General features: G+C 45.4%; 1 protein-coding gene across 2 annotated transcripts in view; it reads right to left on the minus strand.

Annotated features, from left to right (window-relative positions):
• styxl1 (serine/threonine/tyrosine interacting-like 1) overlaps positions 1–19,505 on the minus strand; it is an 87,404-nt gene that overhangs the window by 6,489 nt on the left and 61,410 nt on the right. For both annotated transcript variants that reach the window (XM_072469195.1, XM_072469196.1), the window contains exons 5-7: positions 10,016–10,161; positions 8,613–8,707; positions 3,428–3,537 (exon numbers count right to left, since the gene is read on the minus strand). In XM_072469195.1, coding sequence (XP_072325296.1) covers positions 3,428–3,537; positions 8,613–8,707; positions 10,016–10,161 — 351 coding nt within the window. The remainder of the gene's footprint in view (positions 1–3,427; positions 3,538–8,612; positions 8,708–10,015; positions 10,162–19,505) is intronic.

Consider the following 19,505-nt stretch of genomic DNA (forward strand, 5'->3'; position numbering starts at 1 on the left):
TTAACTGCCTGTACCCCCATTCTATCTGGTCAAACGCCTTCACAGCGTCCAATGCCACAACCACCTCTGTTTCCTTCCCCTCCGCCGGTGCCATAACAAATTTCAATACCCTTCTAACGTTTGAAAAGAGCTGCCTCCCTCTCACGAACCCCGTCTGATCTTCACCTATCACCTTCGGGAGGCACTCCTCCAGCCTACCCGCCAGCACCTTCGTCAATACTTTGCTTCCACATTCAGAAGTGATATGAGCCTATACGACCCACACTCCGTCGGATCCTTATCTTTTTTTAGCAACAGGGAAATCGATGCCTGCCCCAAGGTTTGTGGCAACACCCCCTTCCCCATCGCCTCGTCAAACATCCCCACCATCAGGGGTGCCAGCTTATCCTTGAATTTTTTATAATATTCTGCCGGAAACCCATCCGGCCCTGCCACCTTCCCCGATTGCATCCTCCCAATCGCATCCTTTATCTCCTGCTCCACTGTCGCTTCTAATGTAGCCCTGTCCCCCTCCCGTAACCTTGGGTACTCCAAAACATCTAGAAATTCCTGCATCTCCCGGTCTCCCTCAGGTGGCTCTGACCTGTACAACCTCTCATAAAATTCCTCAAAGACCTTGTTAATCAGATCCAGAGCCACCACCAACTTGCTGCCCTATCCCTCACCTGCACAATTTCCCTTACCGCTGCCTCCCTCCGGAGCTGAAACAAAATCATCTCACCCTTCACCACCGCCTTTAGAGCCTCCCAGACAACTGCCTTCGACACCTTACCCATACAGTTGAAACCTACATATTCCTCAATTACCTTTTCAATTTTGTCACAGAACCCTTGGTCCCCCAAAAGTCCCACATCTAATTTCCACCCCGGCCTCTGCGCTACCTCCTTCTTCAGTACCATATCACCCAATGCCGAGCCTGAATCTGACACTGCAATTGCCGGGTATCCTGACCCCTTAACCTCAGCCAGCAAAACCTTCCCCACCACGAAAAAGTCGAGCCGCGAGTATACCTTCTGGATTGCTGAGAAAAACGAGTATTCCCGTTCCCTCAGGTGCAAAAACCTCCAAGGGTCCACCCCTCCCATTTCCACCATTAACGCCATCGCCCCCCCCCCCCCCGCCCCCCTGATGGAACCAGCAAGCGTGGCCGTGACCTGTCCAACCTTGGCTCCTGCACCAAGTGCCACTATCAGTTCGTGTGTGTCCAAGTCTGGTTTGGCCCCAAACACCTTCTTTGCGAATCCCACATCGTACACTTAACGCCAGGAACCTCCCCTCCAGCGCCCCTGTCACAATCACATATCTACCCCACTGATCTGCCACCACCTTCTCCATCTGGAAGCGTACTCTTTTGCTGACCATTACTGCTACCCCTCGAGCCCTTTTGTCAAATCCAGAGTGAAACACTGACTAACCCAGCCCTTTTTAAGTCTCACCTGGTCCTTCACCCTCAAGTGAGTCTCCTGCAGCATTGCTACATCGGCTTTCAAACTAATTGTGCCCTCTTGTTATACTGATCCTTTGGAGTCATAAGAATATTCCTCATATAAATTCCATGATTTATTGTACAGGTCTCAACCACCTCTGTCAGTATTGGACTTGACCAATGCATTTATGGTTGTCATTGGCTTGGACATGGGAGTGTTTGACTAGAAACGGCGTAGATATATTTGTAAGTGACCACTGCAGCAAGTTGTGGTTGAGCTGGACAAATGATATAAGATGGATATTAGGGCTCTCTGGACCCAAGTTATGAGCATCAAGTCCCATCATTGTGAAACAGAGGGTGGCAATGGTTAGCACTGTTGCCTCACAGCGCCGAGGACCCGGGTTCGATCTCAGCCCCGGGTCACTGTCCGTGTAGAGTTTGCACATTCTCCCCGTGCCTGCATGGGTCTTACCCCCATAACCCAAAAATGTGCAGGGTAGGTGGATGGGCCACGCTAAACTGTCCATTAATTGGAAAAAAAAGATTACTCTGTGTAAATTTTTTTTAAATTAAAAATCAGCAAGTTAACAGGACTTGAGGATATGAATGTAAAAGAAAAACAAATGGCCACGTCCAAGGGATCTTCCTGTTTCAAGCAAAAATAGAGCCCTCCCGGAGAGTGGTGGACATGGGAGTACAAAGACATTTAAATTAGGAAACTGAGAGTTGTTGTCAAATGACTTTTTCATCACACGTACTCTGAGAAAGGATTTTTGTTTAAATTCAACCCTTTCTTATGTTGTGCAAATAAAGCCATTCAAACTGCTGTTCACAGATGAGAAAAAGAAAGTTTCTACAGATAATAGTCAGCATCAGCAAGATAACATTATACTGGGGATGTGATATGTGGCTGATAGTGCAGTATCTTTCTTTCTATTTTCATTTTCTTTCCAGGTATCAGCCACTAACTTTTCTCACTGTAATCAGGATAATAATGTAAATCAAGCAAAAATAATGAGTTGTTAAGGTCTGGAATGCACTCTGTGTGGTAAAGGTAGTTTTATGTTGTCATGGAGAGTCCACACCGAGTTGTATCAAAGAAATGTAGGTTTATTTACAAGACTATAATACACAGCTCCTGGTAGATCCAAACCAGGTCTTAATGGTCGTTGACGAACTGGCCAAACATAGACTGAGGGGGGTCGTACTCCGCAAGGGACACTGGTATGACAATCATTCCTAGCCTGTAAGCCCAGTGCTGAGGGTTATGACAGGCGGGTTCAACCAACGCATTCAAGTGGGAATTAGGCTGTTATTTGAAAAGCAAGGGTTATGGGGAGAAGGCATGAGAGTGACATTAGGTGAAAAGCTCTTTTGGCGAGCTGGTGCAGACACAATGGGCAGAATGGCCTTCTTCTGCACTTTAACAATTCTGTGGACGGTACCTTCCAGTCCCACCAGCATTGGAAAGTGACAGGCAGGGGAATTAAATTTTGGTGGGAGGCCAAAAATCAGCTTCCCGACAGCGGGATGAACTTTAGCCATGAAATTCTCAGGCCTTTTCCAGTCAAACAATGTCAGGAAACCCTTTCGCATCACCAGGTGAGTCCTGATGAAGGATCTACGCTCCGAAAGCTAGCGATTCCAAATAAACCTGTTGGACGTTAACCTGATTAACATGTAATGCATGCTCATTAAAAGGCCAATTCACCAATATTAAATTCCCCCTCCTAAGTGGCTCCCCACCAGTTGGTTGCATTTTTAATGAGCTGAACAGCACAAGATTGCCTGTGGCCAGCCATCCACCCAGGGCGGAAATCACCTCCATTCCACTCCCACCTTGAAGCTGAGACTCCAGAGCGGAGAATTCCAGTCTGTGATTCTGTAAAATGAGAGCCTAGCAGTTTAAAAGTGGTGCTGCGATATTGGTCCCAGAATTCAAGCTGCCTTTCTTCATACTAACACATCAGTCACTTTTATAAAGAGTTTCTCAGTTACCTTTAATGAAATTTTCTGAGAATGGATGAGGTAGGCCATCACTGTAGTACAGCAACGACTTATACCCAGAGTGGAGAATACCATCACCGTACCTTTCTTCAATTGCTCATCTGTGTATAAGAAAGGAATGTGTTTAATATAATTTTGCTGCTCTACAAACCGTCTCTAATTTCATGTGGTTATTGAGAAATTGATGGCAATTTCCAAAATTGACAACGTAGATCTTTGAATTAGACAGGAGGAAGAACCATAGGCCCTGAACGACTCCAGCAAACCCCACTGGGATCTGGATGTAGAAAATGTAGGATAAGCTATGTTGCTGCCTTATTGAGGCAGGGTGTTGGGGAGGAACCATAGTGATAAGTGGTGGAACCTCCCTTTTATGGGTGTTTCTGCTCTCTTGGTCTTAGTGAGATCAAGTGAGTGCTTGGAGTCCAGTATGGCAAGTGAGATGTGGGGTTGAGCCTGGATCTCGAAAATTGAAGAGAATTTTATAAATACAACATTTTTTTAGCAGTCATCGAACAGAGCGGAATTATAGGTATTTCACACCAATGTTTCTGAGATTTTCAATTGCAGGGCCCACAGATGGACAAAGGTCTGTTCCTGTAGGCTTCTTTCCCTGACCCCATGAACGTTGACAGCATCAGGGTCCAAAGAAGGTTCACAAGAATGATCCCTGGAATGAAGAGCTTGTCGTATGATGAACAGTTGCGGACTCTGGGTCTGTACTCGTTGGAGTTTAGAAGGATGAGGGGGGGAATATTATTGAAACTTACAGGATACTGAGAGGCCTGGATAGAGTGGACGTGGAGTGGATGTTTCCACTTGTAGGAAAAACTAGAATGAGAGGGCACAATCTCAGACTAAAGGGACCATCCTTTAAAACAGAGATGAGGAAGAATTTCTTCAGCCAGAGGTTGGTGAATCTGTGGAACACTTTGCCGCAGAAGGCAGTGGAGGCCAAATCACTTGAGTGTCTTGAAGTCAGAAATAGATAGGTTCTTGATCAATAAGGGGATCAGAGGTTATGGGGAAAAGGCAGGCGAATGGGGATGAGAAATATTTCAGCCATGATTGAATGGCGGAGCAGACTCGATTGTCCAAATGGCCTAATTCTGCTCCTATGTTTTATGGTCTTTATAAACATTATACCACATGCCTTTTATTTTTAAATAAATTATCCATTTGTTGTAGTATTTTGACATAACATAGACACACAGAAACAGGAGTAGCTCATTCGGTCCCTCGAGCTTGTTCCACCATTTAACTAGATCATGGCTGATCTTCTACCTCAATGTTATCTTAATGTAATTGGTATCTAGAAATCTATCAATTTCTGCTTTGAACATACTTAATGATTGACCACCCTCTGGAGTAGAGAATTCCAATGAGCCCGATGAAGAAATTCCTCCTCAGTCCTAAATGATCTATCACTTATAAAAAAAATCAGATTTTTCTGAGAACATAACCAAAAATTTAAGATGGCAAGGAAATTACATAATCAGAAATTAAATTCCAGTAAAATAAATTGTTTCGGTAATATGCTGTCATGTTCTGAATGACAGGGTGGCGCGTGGCACAGTGGTTAACATTGGTGCCTACGGCGCCGAGGACCCGGGTTCCAATCCCGGCCCTGGGTCACTGTCCGTGTGGAGTTTGCACATTCTCTCCGTGTCTGCGTGGGTTTCACCCCCACAACCCAAAGATATGCTGATTAGGTGGGATTGGCCACGATAAATTGCCCCTTAATTAAAATAAAATGTTCTGAATGATAACTATCAAACCAAGTTTCTGAAACTTGGGTCCATACCCAGGTCAAACTGATCAACTTAATATTTGCTCTGTACTAAAGCATAAGACTGACCCTTATTCAACATTAAATGGTATCACCAAGTGTTGGAAACGGAAAACATAACACAAAGGTGCTCTTCTGAAATTCAGATTGAGGTAAACTGCTTCAATCTTCTATAACAAATAAATGATCCATTCACTGGATTTAAAATGGGAAACATTTCAGCTGAGATGGGTCTGTAAAATTTGAGTTCAATATGACTCTTCTTTGGAATCCCAAGTTCCAAAGAGGCCCATAGAATCCCGACAGTGCAGAAGGAGGCCATTCGGCCTATCACGTCTACACCGACCCTCCGAAAGAGCACCCAACGTATGCCCACTCCCCTACCCTATATCTGTAACTTCCATAATCCTTCCGAGCCTGCACACCTTTGGACACTATAGGACAGTTTAGTATTTTTTTCAAAGAATGTTTTTTATTGTTTTTTTTTTATACATGGTATAATTTACTGATGTACACATAGAGAAACCAAAAAGAGATAACAAAAACACTACATAACTAAAAAAATCAAGGGGTGGGAAACAATTCCGTTATACATGCCACTGTGGGGAGGGGGGGGGTACTTTCTCCCCCCCTTTTTTTCTGTTTTTAAAAAAAAAAAGAAAATACATACAGAACAAACAAAACAAAACTGGGTGGGCTGGGCGGATGTTGCTTGCTTCTCCCGGTTGGTTTTCACTGTTGTGTGTTTGCCTCCACCTCGGCCGCCTGCCGTTCCTTCCTCCTTTACTTTCTTACTCTCTGTTGCCCTGCTGTGTTCATTGTGGTTGTTGTCGTTTCCTGTGCTCTCCTTCCAGTTTGTGTTCCCTCGTCTTTCCTACCCTCTGGCTCACCTCTATTATTCTTTGTCCCCTGTCCTTCCTTCTTCCCTGACCCCCCCCCCCCCCCCCCCCCCCCATCCCTCTCTGCAGCTCCCCTTTCTTTTCAGCCTCTTGCACTGTTTCTCCACGGGTCCTCCCTCCCTTCCCTCTCTTTTCTCATGTCCTGGCTACTTTCCCCTGGCTCCTTGATTATTTATTTGTTTGTTCGTTGGCCACAAACAGGTCCCAGATAAGTTGGGTGAATGGCTCCGATGTTCTGAGGATGTTCTGACCATCGGATGGCAAATTTGATTTTCTCCATTTGGAGAAATTCCAATAGGTCGGACAGCCAGTCTGCAGCTTTAGGTGGTGCTGCTGACCGCCAGCCGAACAGGATTCTACAGCGAGTGATCAGGGAGGCAAAGGCAAGAGCGTCCGTCCTCCTCCCCAAGAAGAGATCTGCTTGGTCTGATACCCTGAAGACTGCCACTTTCGGGCACGGCTTCACCCTCATCCCACCACTTTGGACATTGCCTTGAAGAAGTCTGGGGCAAGACCAGAACATGTGGGCGTGGTTGGTTGGACCTCCTTGGCACTGTTCACATCTGTCCTCCACCTCCAGGGAGAACCTACTCATTCGGGTTCTTGTTAAGTGGTCTCTATGTACCACCTTTAGTTGCATTAGGTTGAGTCTTGCACACGTGGAGTTGACCCTATGTCGTGCTTCGCTCCAGAGTCCCAACCCTATTTCGAGCCCCAGGTCTTCCTCCCATTTCTTCCTCGTCGCGTCCAGTACAGTTTCAGCCCTCTCTACCAGTCATTCGTACATATTGCTAGTTTCCTTGACCTAGAATGTTTGCGTCCAGTAATTCCTCTAGTAGCATCTGTCGCGGTGGTTGTGGGTGCGTCCTTGTCTCCTTCCACAGGAAGTTTTTAAGCTGCAGGTATCCGAGTTTGTTTCCGAGTTTGTTTCCCTTAGCTAGTTGGAATCTCTCCGTCCGTTCGTCCAGTGTTGTGACCCTGCCTTCAGTGTATAGGTCCCTGACTGTGTCCCCCCGTCCTGTCTCCACCTTTTAAAGGTGGCGTCAGTGAGCGCTGGCACAAACCTATGGTTGTTGCAGATGGGGGCTGTGTAGGACATTTCGGTCAGGCCGAATTGCTGCTGTAATTGGTTCCAGATCTGGAGGGTGGCTATCACCACTGGGCTGCTGGAGTGTTTTTTGGGTGGGGATGGAAATGCCGCCATGGTGAGGTCCCCCTGCAGGAGGCCTCCTCTTTGCGCACCCACTCGGCTTCTGGCTCTTTAATCCATCCCATTACTCTTTCTGCTGTTGCCGCGCAGTGGTAGTATTGTAGGTTTAGGAGGGCTAGCCCTCCCCTGGACTTTGCTTTCTGTAGGACCTTCTTTGGGATCCTAGCAGTCTCATATAAACTTACCTGGTTAGCACGTTCATTTTGATCGTCTGCACTCCCCGCGAGGGAGAGTGGGAGTGTGTTCCATCTCTGCAGGTCTTTTTTGACTTCCTCTGTCAGACTGGTCAGGTTCCACGAGTGAACCCCTGCCCAGTCATGAACGATTTGGATCCCCAGGTAGCGGAATTTGTGTTGGGCTTGTTTAAATGGCAGTCCTCCCAGCGCTGGCCCTCCCCCTTGCGGGTTCATCGGGAAGATCTCACTTTTGCTCATATTGAGTTTGTAGCCCAAAAAGTCACCCAACTCTTTCAGGAGCACGATGATTCCTTCCATGCTGCTTTGTGGGTCCTAGATGTAGAGGATCATCTGCATAGAGCGAGATTCTGTGCTCTCTGCCTCCCCTTTGGATCCCCCTCCAGTTTTTTGCTGTTCTGAGAGTGATTGCTAGTGGTTCGATCGCTAGGGCGAACAGCAGTGGGGACAGCGGGCATCCCTACCTGGTTCCCCTGTGCAGCTGGAAGTACTGGGAGCTGGTGTTGTTTGTCCGTCCGCTCGCCATGAGAGTGTTATACAGGAGCTTTACCCAGGTGAACCCTGATCCAAGCCCGAACGGCTCCAGTACCTCTATGATGTATTGCCACTCGACTCTGTCGAAGGCCTTTTCTGCGTCCAGGGAGACGATCACCTCTATTGTTCTCTCCCCGGGAGGGTCATGATCACGTTCAACAGGCGCCTGATGTTCGATATTAGCTGTCTACCTTTGACAAAGCCCGTCTGGTCCTCTGCGGCCACCTCTGGAACGCAGTTCTCCAGCCTTTTGGCTAGGATCTTGGCCAGTATTTTAGGACAGTTTAGTGTGGCCAATCCACCTAATCTCATTGGACTCAACTCTTGTTTGCCTCTCCACAGATGCTGCAAGATCTGCTGAGTTTTTCCAGCACTATTTATTTTTATCCCATTCCTAACAAGTTATTATCCACTTTCCATTGTACAGGGATTGCAGGCCTCACTATAGACAAGTAGAAAATGAACTAATTTATATTTTATATACTGTGTCATATCTACTTACATGCTTAAAAGTAAATTTAATAATTGCAGGATTAGTCCATAAACTCACCGAGAAAGTTGCAGATCATTGGGAAATGGTAATAAAGGTCAGTTTCTTCTGAAGAAGGAATATGTAAAATTGAAGCAATGTTCTTGTCTGTGATACTGAAAGGACAAACCGATTGATACGATTGTTTCTTCACGTAGTTTCATAAGATCATAAAACTAAAACTACATTGCAAATTGAGGGTAATACATGTAAATTATTACTGGATTGTTGTGGAAGAACTTTAGAAAAAAGCAATTGGAGAGATAGTTGAAAAGATTTGCAGGGCAATGGGGAAGAGCAAATGAGTGGGACTTAAATGCATAATCATAGAATGTACAGTGCAGAAGGAGGCCATTCGGCCCATTGAGTCTGCACCGGCTCTTAGAAAGAGCACCCTACTTAAGCTCACGCCTCCACCCTATCCCCGTAACCCAGTAACCCCAACTCACCTTTTTGGACACTAAGGGCAATTTATCATGGCCAATCCACCTCACCTGCATATCTTTGGACTGTGGGAGGAAACCGGAGCACCCGGAGAAACCCACGCAGACATGAGGAGAAGTGCAGACTCCGCACAGACAGTGCCCATGCCTGGAATCGAACCTGGGACCCTGGAGCTATGAAGCAGCAGTGCTAACCACTGTGCTACCATGCTGCCCTAATAAATGATAAATTTCTAGAAATTGTAAATCTATTTGCCCGTGTTTTTCCACAAGTATAGACAAATTGATACTCATGCTCAGTTTCATCATTTTTAAGAAATACCATTTAAACAAAAAATCTTCTCCCACAAAGATGCTGATTGGGACATAGTTTCACAGTACCAGCCAACTAGCCGTGTTGTGTATCTCTTCCATATTACCATTTCTCGGGTGAATGGGAGTTGTGAAAGGCATCACAGTTAAGGCTGATTCAATCCTCACCCAACAACCATACATATGTAGAGATTAAAACACTTTTGCCAGTTAAGAATCAGCTGCGCGAATAATAGCTAACTTTTATTGTCCAAGAATTCTGAGACAAATTGAAGTTAAGGTCAGCCAATTCGAGAACAGCAGATATTGAACATGGTCTGTATAATTCCACGGCCCCTAGACTGTATCAAGATGAATGATGTTGGTTCGCTGGAAGTGAATGCATTTCAGGTACCAATATCAGAATCAAGCTCTCAAAGGAGCAGTTACAAGCAGAATAAAATATCAAAAAACTCTCTACTCTGCCCTAACCTCATAGATCTAATGACCTTTCAATTCCCAGACTAACTACTCTGTGATCCATCTGAGTGAGTCTCTTTCTAATTACGCAAAAAGGCCCCCCCTTCTCAACATTGTCCCTTGCCTGAGGTGTGGTGGTTCTCCGGTTTCCTCAAAGGGGAAAGCAGCATATGGTCAACTGGCACTACAGAGACTTTACCTTATACTCACATAATTTCTTTTGCTTTACAGAGGTTGAGATAAGCCTTGAATTTCAGATCTTTCTGAACTTGCTGATTTGTGGCTTGTTTGAAATTACCCATGTAAAGTTTGGCTGGTATAATCTCTATTGGATAGGGTTCGAAGGCATCCAGCTCCTATAGGCAACATAAAATGCAGAAAGATTTCAAAATCTTCACGTTTCAGTTGAAATATATTTGAATCAAAAAATTCAGAATCTGCTTCAATGTAATTGCTTCGACCACGTATTGATGTACATTTTCCTGCCTTTGCACAATTCAAGTCTCCTATCATCTGGACTAAAGCGTTGACTTTGGCTGAAGTGCTGCACCGTCAGTGCCTTCAAGGCATATGATATGGGAGCAGAATTAGGCCATTCGGCCCATCAAGTCTGCTCTGCCATTCTATCATGGCTGATATGTTCCTCATCTGCTACCTACAATGTTACAGGATTGCGAAATCAGCCAGAGCATCTCCTCCCTAGAGCACATGACCTAGGAGCAGCAGTAGGCAATTTAGCCTCCCGAGCCTAACACCCTCAATGTGATCATAGCTGATGCAATCCTGGCCTCAACTCCACTGTCCTACCCGTTCTCCTTCACCCTTCAACCCATTACCAATTAAAAATCTGTCTAACTCCTCAAATTTACTCACTGTCCCTGCATTCACCATACTCTGGGGTAGTGAATTCCACAGATTCATAACCCTTTGGGAGAAGTAGTTTTTCCACAAATCTAACACAGTTTTGCCATAAGATGTTTGCCAACTCTTATTCGAAAATTATGACCTCTCGTTTTAGAATGCCCCACAAGAGGAAGCATCAGCTCCCCATGTCTAATTTATCCATACCTTTTTGCATCTTGTATACCTCATTTAGATTTCCCCTCATTCTTTTAAACTCTAGAGAGTTTAGGCCTAAACTGTTCAATCTGTCCTCCTACGACAAACCCTTCATCTCTGAAATCAATCTAGTGAACCTCCTCTGAGCTGCCTCCAATGCCACTACATCTTTCCTCAAACAAGGGGACCAAAACTGTGCACAATACCCCAGGTATGGTCTTACCAATGCCTTGTATAGTTGCAACAACCTTACCTTACCTTTATACTCAATTCCTTTTGCTATAAATGCCAACATTCCGTTTGCTTTCCTTATTATCTGCTGCACCTGCATGCTCATTTTCTGTGACTCATGCACGAGGACACCCAGATCCCTCTTCATTGGAGCACCCCAAAGTCTCTCCCCATAAGATAATAAGTTACCTTTCCATTTTATTTTGACCAAAATGCATGACCTCACACTTACCAACGTTAAACTCCATCTGTCACATTTTGGCCTACTCTCCTAACCAACCTATATCCATTTGTAAGGTTCTTATTTCCTCATCGCAACTTACTGTCCCACCTATTTTTGTGTCATGTGCAAATTTGGCTACAGAACCTTCTATCCCTGTATCCAAGTCATTAATATAGATTGTAAATAGCTGGGGCCCAAGGACCTAACCCTGTGGCACCCCACTAGTTACATCTTGCATTCAGAAAAAAGACCCATTTATCCCGACTCTCTGTCTCCTGTCTGTCAGCCAGTCTTCCATCCAAGCTAATAAATTACTCCTAATCCCATGTGATCCAACTTTGTGAATCAACCTTCTGTGCGGCACCTTATCAAACGCCTTCCGGGTGTCCAGGTATACTACATCTACAGGATCTGCATTATCCACTTTGCTTGTTACATCTTCAAAGAACTCAAGCAAGTTAGTCAAACATGATTTGCCCTTCATAAAACCATGCTGACTCTGATGGATAGCACTTTGGCTTTCCAAATGTCCTGATATTACGTCCTTGATAATTGATTCTTACAATTTTCCAACAATAGATGTTAAACTAACTGGTCTGTAATTTCCCACATTCTGCCTCCCTCCCTTTTTGAATAAGGGCGTTACATTAACATTTTTCCAATCCACTGGAACCCTTCCCATGTCCATGGAATTTTGGAATATCATAACCAATGGATCCACTATCTCTGCTGCCACTTCCTTTGACACCCCAGGATGTAGGCCATCAGGCCCTGGGGACTTGTCTGACCTCAATCCCAAGAGTTTGTTGAGTACCATTTCCCTTTTGATGCTGGTTGTTCCAAGTTCCACCCTTTCTATTACCTCTGAATTTCCCGTTCCTAATGCTGCTTCCACACTGTCACATAGAGAACATTTCTGCTGTGCATAGCTGGTTTAATTAGATATTCCTCTCTTCTGAGTAGTTTCCCACTGAAAAAAACACTTCTGCCACTCATCCAACAATTCAGTCACTATATATTGATTGAAAGCACAAAGAATGTTAACATCATCATAGATCATAGAATTTACAGTGCAGAAGGAGGCCATTCGGCCCATCGGGTCTGCACCGGCTCTTGGAACGAGCACCCTACCCAAGGTCAACACCGCCACCCTATCCCCATAACCCAGTAACCCCACCCAACACTAAGGGCAATTTTGGACACTAAGGGCAATTTTGGACACTAAGGGCAATTTATCATGGCCAATCCACCTAACCCGCACATCTTTGGACTGTGGGAGGAAACCGGAGCACCCGGAGGAAACCCACGCACACACGGGGAGGATGTGCAGACTCCGCACAGACAGTGACCCAAGCCGGAATCGAACCTGGGACCCTGGTGCTGTGAAGCAATTGTGCTATCCACAAGGCTACCGTGCTTGTGCGTTGTACGTTGATTAATGACAGGTAAACCAGATTATTAGTAATGTTACCATTTTCGGAAGGGTTGGACATGTGAAGGCCCATACATCATTTCACTTAATATGAAAAAGGCACAGATTGTGATGTAGTTTTTGCAATGGGGTCTCACCATTTGGGTTGGAGAATCAGTGCAGAGACCAACAGCTTTCCATTTCCAGCAGTACCACCGAGGAAGGTGGTTGTTGGAGGCCGGTGATCTCAGTCCCAGAACATCACTGCAGGAGCTCCTCAGGTTAGCGACCTAGGCCCAAACATCTTCAGCTGCTTCATCAATGATCTTCCATCATAAGTTAGAAGTGGGGGCTTAGCACCATTTGCAATTCGTCATATACTGAAGCAGTCCATGCCGATATGCAGGAAGACCTGGACAACATGGGGGGCTTGGGCTGACAAGTGGCTAGTAACATTTGTGCCACACAAGTGCTAGACAATGATCATCTCCAACAAGAGAGAGAATCCAACCTCTCCCATTGACATTTAATGGCATTACCATTGCTGAGTACCCCACATCAACATCCTGGGGGGGGTTACTATTGGCCAGAAACTGGACCAGCCATATGAATGCTGTGGCTAAAGAAGCAAATCAAAGACTGGGAATCCTGTGGCGAGTAATTCGCCTCCTGACTTCCCAAAGCATTTGCAACATCTAAAAGGCACAAGTGTGATGGAATACTTTACACTTGTGTGGATGTGTACAATTTTAACAACACTCAATAAGTTTACATCGTCCATGGCAAAGCAGCCCATGTGATTGGCACCCACTACTTTCAACAACTACTCCTCCACCACTGACAAACTGAGACAGCAGTGTGTACCATCTACAAGCTGCACTGCAGCAACTTATTTTTCATTCATTTACGGGGTAGGGCTTAGCTGGCTAGGCCATCATTTATTGCCCATCCCTTGTTGCCCTTCAGAAGATGGTGTGAGTTGCCTTCTTGAAACGCTGCAGTCCCTGAGGTGTAAGAACACCTACTCTGCTGTTAGGGAGGGAGTTCCAGGAGTTTGACCCAGCGACAATGAAGGAACGGCGATATATTTCCAAGTAGGATGATAAGTGCTTGGAGGGGAACCTCCAGCTGGTGGTGTTCCCATGTATCTGCTGCTCTTGTCCTAGATGGTAATGGTCGAGGGTTTGGAAGGTACGGTCTAAGATGATTGATGCAGGTAGGACAGTGGATGTTGTCTATATGGACTTCAGTAAGGCCTTTGACAAGGTCCCTTATGATAGACTGGTACAAAAGGTGAAGTCACACGGGATCAGGAGTGAACTGGCAAGGTGGATACAGAACTGGCTAGGTCATAGAAGGCAGAGAGTAGCAATGGAAGGGTGCTTTTCTAATTGGAGGGCAGTGACTAGTGGTGTTCCGCAGGGTTCAGTGCTGGGACCTTTGCTGTTAGTATATATAAATGATTTGGAGGAAAATGTAGCTGGTCTGATTAGTAAGTTTGCAGACGACACACAGGTTGGTGGAATTGCGGATAGCATGAGGACTGTCAGAGGATACAGCAGGATTTAGATCGTTTGGAGACTTGGGCGGAGAGATGGCAGATGGAGTTTAATCCGGACAAATGTGAGGTAATGCATTTTGGAAGGTCTAATGCAGGTCGGGAATTTACAGTGAATGGTAGAATCCTCAAGAGTATTGAAAGTCAGAAAGATCTAGGTGTACAGGTCCACAGGTCACTGAAAGGGGCAACACAGGTGGAGAAGGTAGTCAAGAAGGCATACGGCATGCTTGCCTTCATTGGCCGGGGCATTGAGTATAAGAATTGGCAAGTCATGTTGCAGCTGTATAGAACCTTAGTTAGGCCACACTTGGAGTATAGTGTTCAATTCTGGTCGCCACACTACCAGAAGGATGTGGAGGCTTTAGAGAGGGTGCAGAAGAGATTTACCAGGATGTTGTCTGGTATGGAGGGCATTGGCTATGAGAAGCGGTTGAATAAACTCGGTTTGTTCTCACTGGAATGACGGAGGTTGAGGGGCGACCTGATAGAGGTCTACAAAACTATGAGGTGCATACAGAGTGGATAGTGAGAGGCTTTTCCCCAGGGTAGAGGGGTCAATTACTAGGGGGCATCGGTTTAAGGTGAGAGGAGCAAGGTTTAGAGTAGATTTACGAGGCAAGTTTTTTTACACAGAGGGTAGTAGGTGCCTGGAACTCGCTGCCGGAGGAGCTGGTGGAAGCAGGGACGATAGTGACGTTTAAGGGGCATCTTGACAAATACATGAATAGGATGGGAATAGAGGGATACGGACCCAGGAAGTGTAGAATATTGTAGTTTAGTCGGGCAGCATGGTCGGTACGGGCTTGGAGGGCCGAAGGGCCTGTTCCTGTGCTGTATTTTTCTTTGTTCTTTGTTCTAAGGAACCTTGGCGAGTTACTGCAGTGCATCCTATAGATGATACACATGGTTGGAGGGTTTGAATGTTTGTGGAAGGGGCAGCAATAAAGCGGCTACTTTGTCCTGGATTGTGTTGAGCTTCTTGAGTGTTGTTCGAGCTGCACTCATCCAGGCAAGTGGAGAGTATTCCACCGCACTCATAGCTTGTGCCTTGTAAATGGTGTAGAGGCTTTGGGGAGTCAGAAGGTGAGTTAGTCACTGCAGGATTCCTAGCCTTTGACCTGCCCTGGTAGCCACAGTATTAATATAGCTAGTCCAGTCCAGTTTCTGATCAATGGTAACCCCCAAGATGTTGATTGTGGGAGATTCAGCGATGGTAATGCCATTGAATGTAAAGGGGTGATGGTTAGATCATCTTTTGTAGGAGGTGACTATTGCCTGGCACTTGTGTGACGTGAATGTAACTTGACACTTTTCAGCCCATACCTGGATATTGTCCAGATCTTGTTGCATTTGGACATGGACTTCATTATCGGAGGAGTCTCAAATGGTGCTGAACATTGTGCAATCATCCGCAAGCATCCCCACTTCTGACCTTATCTTTCTTTGTGCCAGGTATGACTCCAACCAGCTGATTATTTTCCCCCTGATTCCCATTGACTCCAGTTTAGCTGGGGCTCCTCGATGCCATACTCGGTCAAATGCTGCCTTGATGTCAAGGGCAGTCACTCTCACCTTACCAAGACTCCTTCGACATACAACCATATAAATTAGGAGTAGGCCACGGCCTGCTCCACCATTCAATAAGATCATAGCTGATCTGATTCTAATCTTCACTCCGCATTCCTACCTACTCCCCAATAACCTTTACTCCCTTGTTAATCAAGAATCTATCTAGCTCTGCCTTAAAAATATTCCAAGACTGCTTCCACTGCCTTTTGAAGAAGAGTTCCATAGACTCACAACCCTCTGGGAGAAAAGAGTTTTGCCTCCTCTCTGTCTTAAATGAACAACCCCTTATTTTTAAACTGTGACCCCATAGTTCTAGATTCTCACATAAGCGAAAACATCTTCTCCACATTGACTCAGTCAAGACTCCTCAGGATCTTAAAGGTTTCAATTGCGTTGTCTTCTAAACTCTGGTGGAAATAAGCCTAATCTTTCCTAATAAGACAACGCACCCATTACTGGTATTCGTCTAGTAAACCTTCTCTGAACCGCTTCTAACACATTTACATCTTTCCTTAAAAAAAGAGACCAAGTCTACTCAGTTCTCCAGATTAGGTCTCACTTGTGCAGTGTATAACTGAACTATGACCTCCTTACTTTTGTAATGAATTCCCCAATCAACAATAACATTCTATTAGTTATCCCAATTACTTCCTGTACCTGCACCGTAGCCTTTTGTGAATCATGCATTAGGACACCAGATTCCTCTGAATCGCGGAGCTCTCCAATCTGTCACCATTTAGATAATATGCTTTTTGCATTCTTCCTGCCGAATGGTCAGGGCCATGTGGGATGGGCAATTAATGCTGGCCTAGCTAGTGAAGCCCACACCTCTTGAACATATAAAGAAAAAAAATGAACAATTTCACATTTTCCCTCATTATTACTCCATTTACCAGAACTTTACCCACTCACTTTACCTATCTTTCTCTATGTAGCCTCCTTATGTCCACTTCACAACTTACTTTCCAATCATTGTGTCATCTGCAAATTTAGTAATCTACCTTCAGTCCCTTCATCCAAGTCATGTATATAAATTGTTAAAGGTTGAGGCCCCAGCATGGATTCCTGTGGCACTCAGTGCATCCCGCCAACCGGAAAAAAAATCAATTTCTCGCTACCCTCTGTTTCCTATTAGCCAGCCAATCTTCTATCCATGCCAATATGTTATCCCCTACACCATAAACTTTTATTTACCACTATCTTTGATGTGGCACCTTTTCAATTGTCTTCTGGAAATCCAAGTACAGTTCATCAACTGGTTCATCTTTATCCTCAGCACATGTGACTCAAAGAACTACAATAAATTGGTGAAACATGATTTCCCTTCCATAAAACCATGTTGACTCTGCCTTGAAATGTTCTAATTGCCCCGCATAACATTGTTAATAATGACTGTCAACGTTTTCTCTACGAGAGATATTAAGCTAATGGTCTGCAGTTTCCTGCTTTTTATCTCACTTCCTTTTTGAATAAAGGAGTTACAATTACTATATTCCAATCAATGCCATCTTCCCTGAATCTAGGAAGCTTTGGAAAATTAAAATCAAGGGTACAACTATCTCACTGGGCACTAATTTTAAGACCCTAGGATGATCCATCCAGACCTAGAAATTTGTAAGCCCGCAGCTCAATACCATTTCTTTGGTGATTGAATTTTCCTGAGTTTCTCCCGATCTTCCATTTCCTGATTACAGTTATTTCTGGGATCATACTTGTATCCTCCATTATTAATTCCCCAGACTGACTTTCTGACTAATACTCACTTTGTTAACTCTTATTCAATTATCTATAGAAATTTACTGTTCATCTTTATATTTCTAGCCAGTTTCCTCTCATACTCTAATTTTTCCCTCCTTATTAATCTTTTTGTTCCTTATAATTCTGTCCAATCTTCTGATCTGCCATCCATCTCTGTAGAATTATATGCTTTTTCTTTGGGTTTGATATTGGGCGCGATTCAGTGGCCTCGCCGAGCCCGACTTGGGCTCCAGACGAGGCTGTTGAATCTTCCAAGAGGCCTCTCGTGAAACTCGCGATGCTCGATATGTCACCCGAGATTCAACGGAATCTCGCGCGACTTCAAGATCTGGATCTTGCCCTCACTGGGCGTGATCCAGATCAGCATATTTATACATTCGCCGGATTTGCGCAGTACTCAACGGCTGCGGCTGGGAGACCTCACTAAGGCGCCATTTAGACCTGGTCCACACAAATGTGCACCAGGCGTATCAGCACCTGGGAGGTCACCTGGGTCATTGGAGATCCGGGTGATCAGGGACAGGACAGGGTGGCACCCAGGCTTTCCCCCTGGCATCTGGGCATCTTGGCAGCTCAACTGCCAGGTTGGCGTTGCCAGGGATCAGATCGGGTAGGGGAGGGGGGGTGAAGCCTTGCCAGGGAGAAGGGGATTAAGAGGGGCGGGGGGGGAAGGAGTGGTTCCTGGGGGTCATCCCAAGGTTGGGGAGGGGGTGGTGGGAGATCTGGCCAGCCGGACAAAATGGTGCCCCGATCTGTGAGGAACCTTTAGCTCGCCAGCAGGAAATCCCTCGAAGTGTGGCTGAGGTGGAGGGAATCTGCCTGAGGCCAAAATAAAGGCAAAGTGCCGTTGAATAGCGGGATGTTTCTCAGCACTGCAGCCGCCGAGAAATATCCCGCTAAATGTGCCGTTCAGCAGACTTTAACTCAAGTCTTGGGTTGCAGGAAGATATAGATGGGATGGTGAAATGGGCAGATAAGTGTGTGATGGAATTTAATCCTGAAAAGTGAGAGATGATACACTTTGGAAGAGGTAATCTGACAAGTATTCAATGAATGACATGACACTAGGAAGTTCCGATGAACAAAGGGACCTTTGTATGTTTGTCCATAGATCTTTGAAGGTGGGAATGCAGGTTAATAGGGTGGTAAAAAAGGCAAATGTCTTTGCCTTTATCAATCGGGGCATAGATTACAAAAGCAGGGATGTCATGTTGGAATTGTATAGAACTTTGTTGAGGCCACAGCTGGATTACTGTGTGCAATTCTGGTCACCACATTCCAGGAAGGATTCTGGTCACCACATTACAGTGATTGCACTGGAGCAGGTGCAAAGGCGATTCACCAGGATGTTGCCTGGGATGGAACATTTAAGTTATGAAGGGGGGTTGGATAGGCTTGGGTTGTTTTCGCTGGAGCAGAGAAGATTGAGGGGGCGACCCAATCGAGGTGTATAAGATTATGAGGGGCATGAACAGGGTGGATGGGGAGCAGCTATTCCCTTTAGTAGAAGGATCAGTTACGAGGGGACACAAGTTCAAGATTAGAGGCAGGAGGTGTAGGGGGGACTTGAGGAAAAATGTTTTAACACAGAGGTGGTGACGGTCTGGAATGCACTGCCTGGGAGGGTGGTAGAGGCAGGTTGCCTCACATCCTTTGAAAAGTACCTGGATGTGCACGTCACAACATTCAAGGCTAGGGACCAAGTGCTGGCAAGTGCGATTAGGGAGGCAGCTGAGGTGTTTTTCATACCTCAGTGCAGCCTCGATGGGCCAAAGGATCTCTTCTGTGCTGTATTATTTTGTGATTCTGAATCATTCCTATTGTCTTTAACATTTTAGTTAATCATGGATGGTGGGAATCCCCTTGCAAGTTTTCTTTTGAATTTGAA

This window comes from Scyliorhinus torazame, chromosome 12 (genome assembly GCF_047496885.1).
Source record: "Scyliorhinus torazame isolate Kashiwa2021f chromosome 12, sScyTor2.1, whole genome shotgun sequence".
NCBI lineage: Eukaryota > Metazoa > Chordata > Chondrichthyes > Carcharhiniformes > Scyliorhinidae > Scyliorhinus > Scyliorhinus torazame.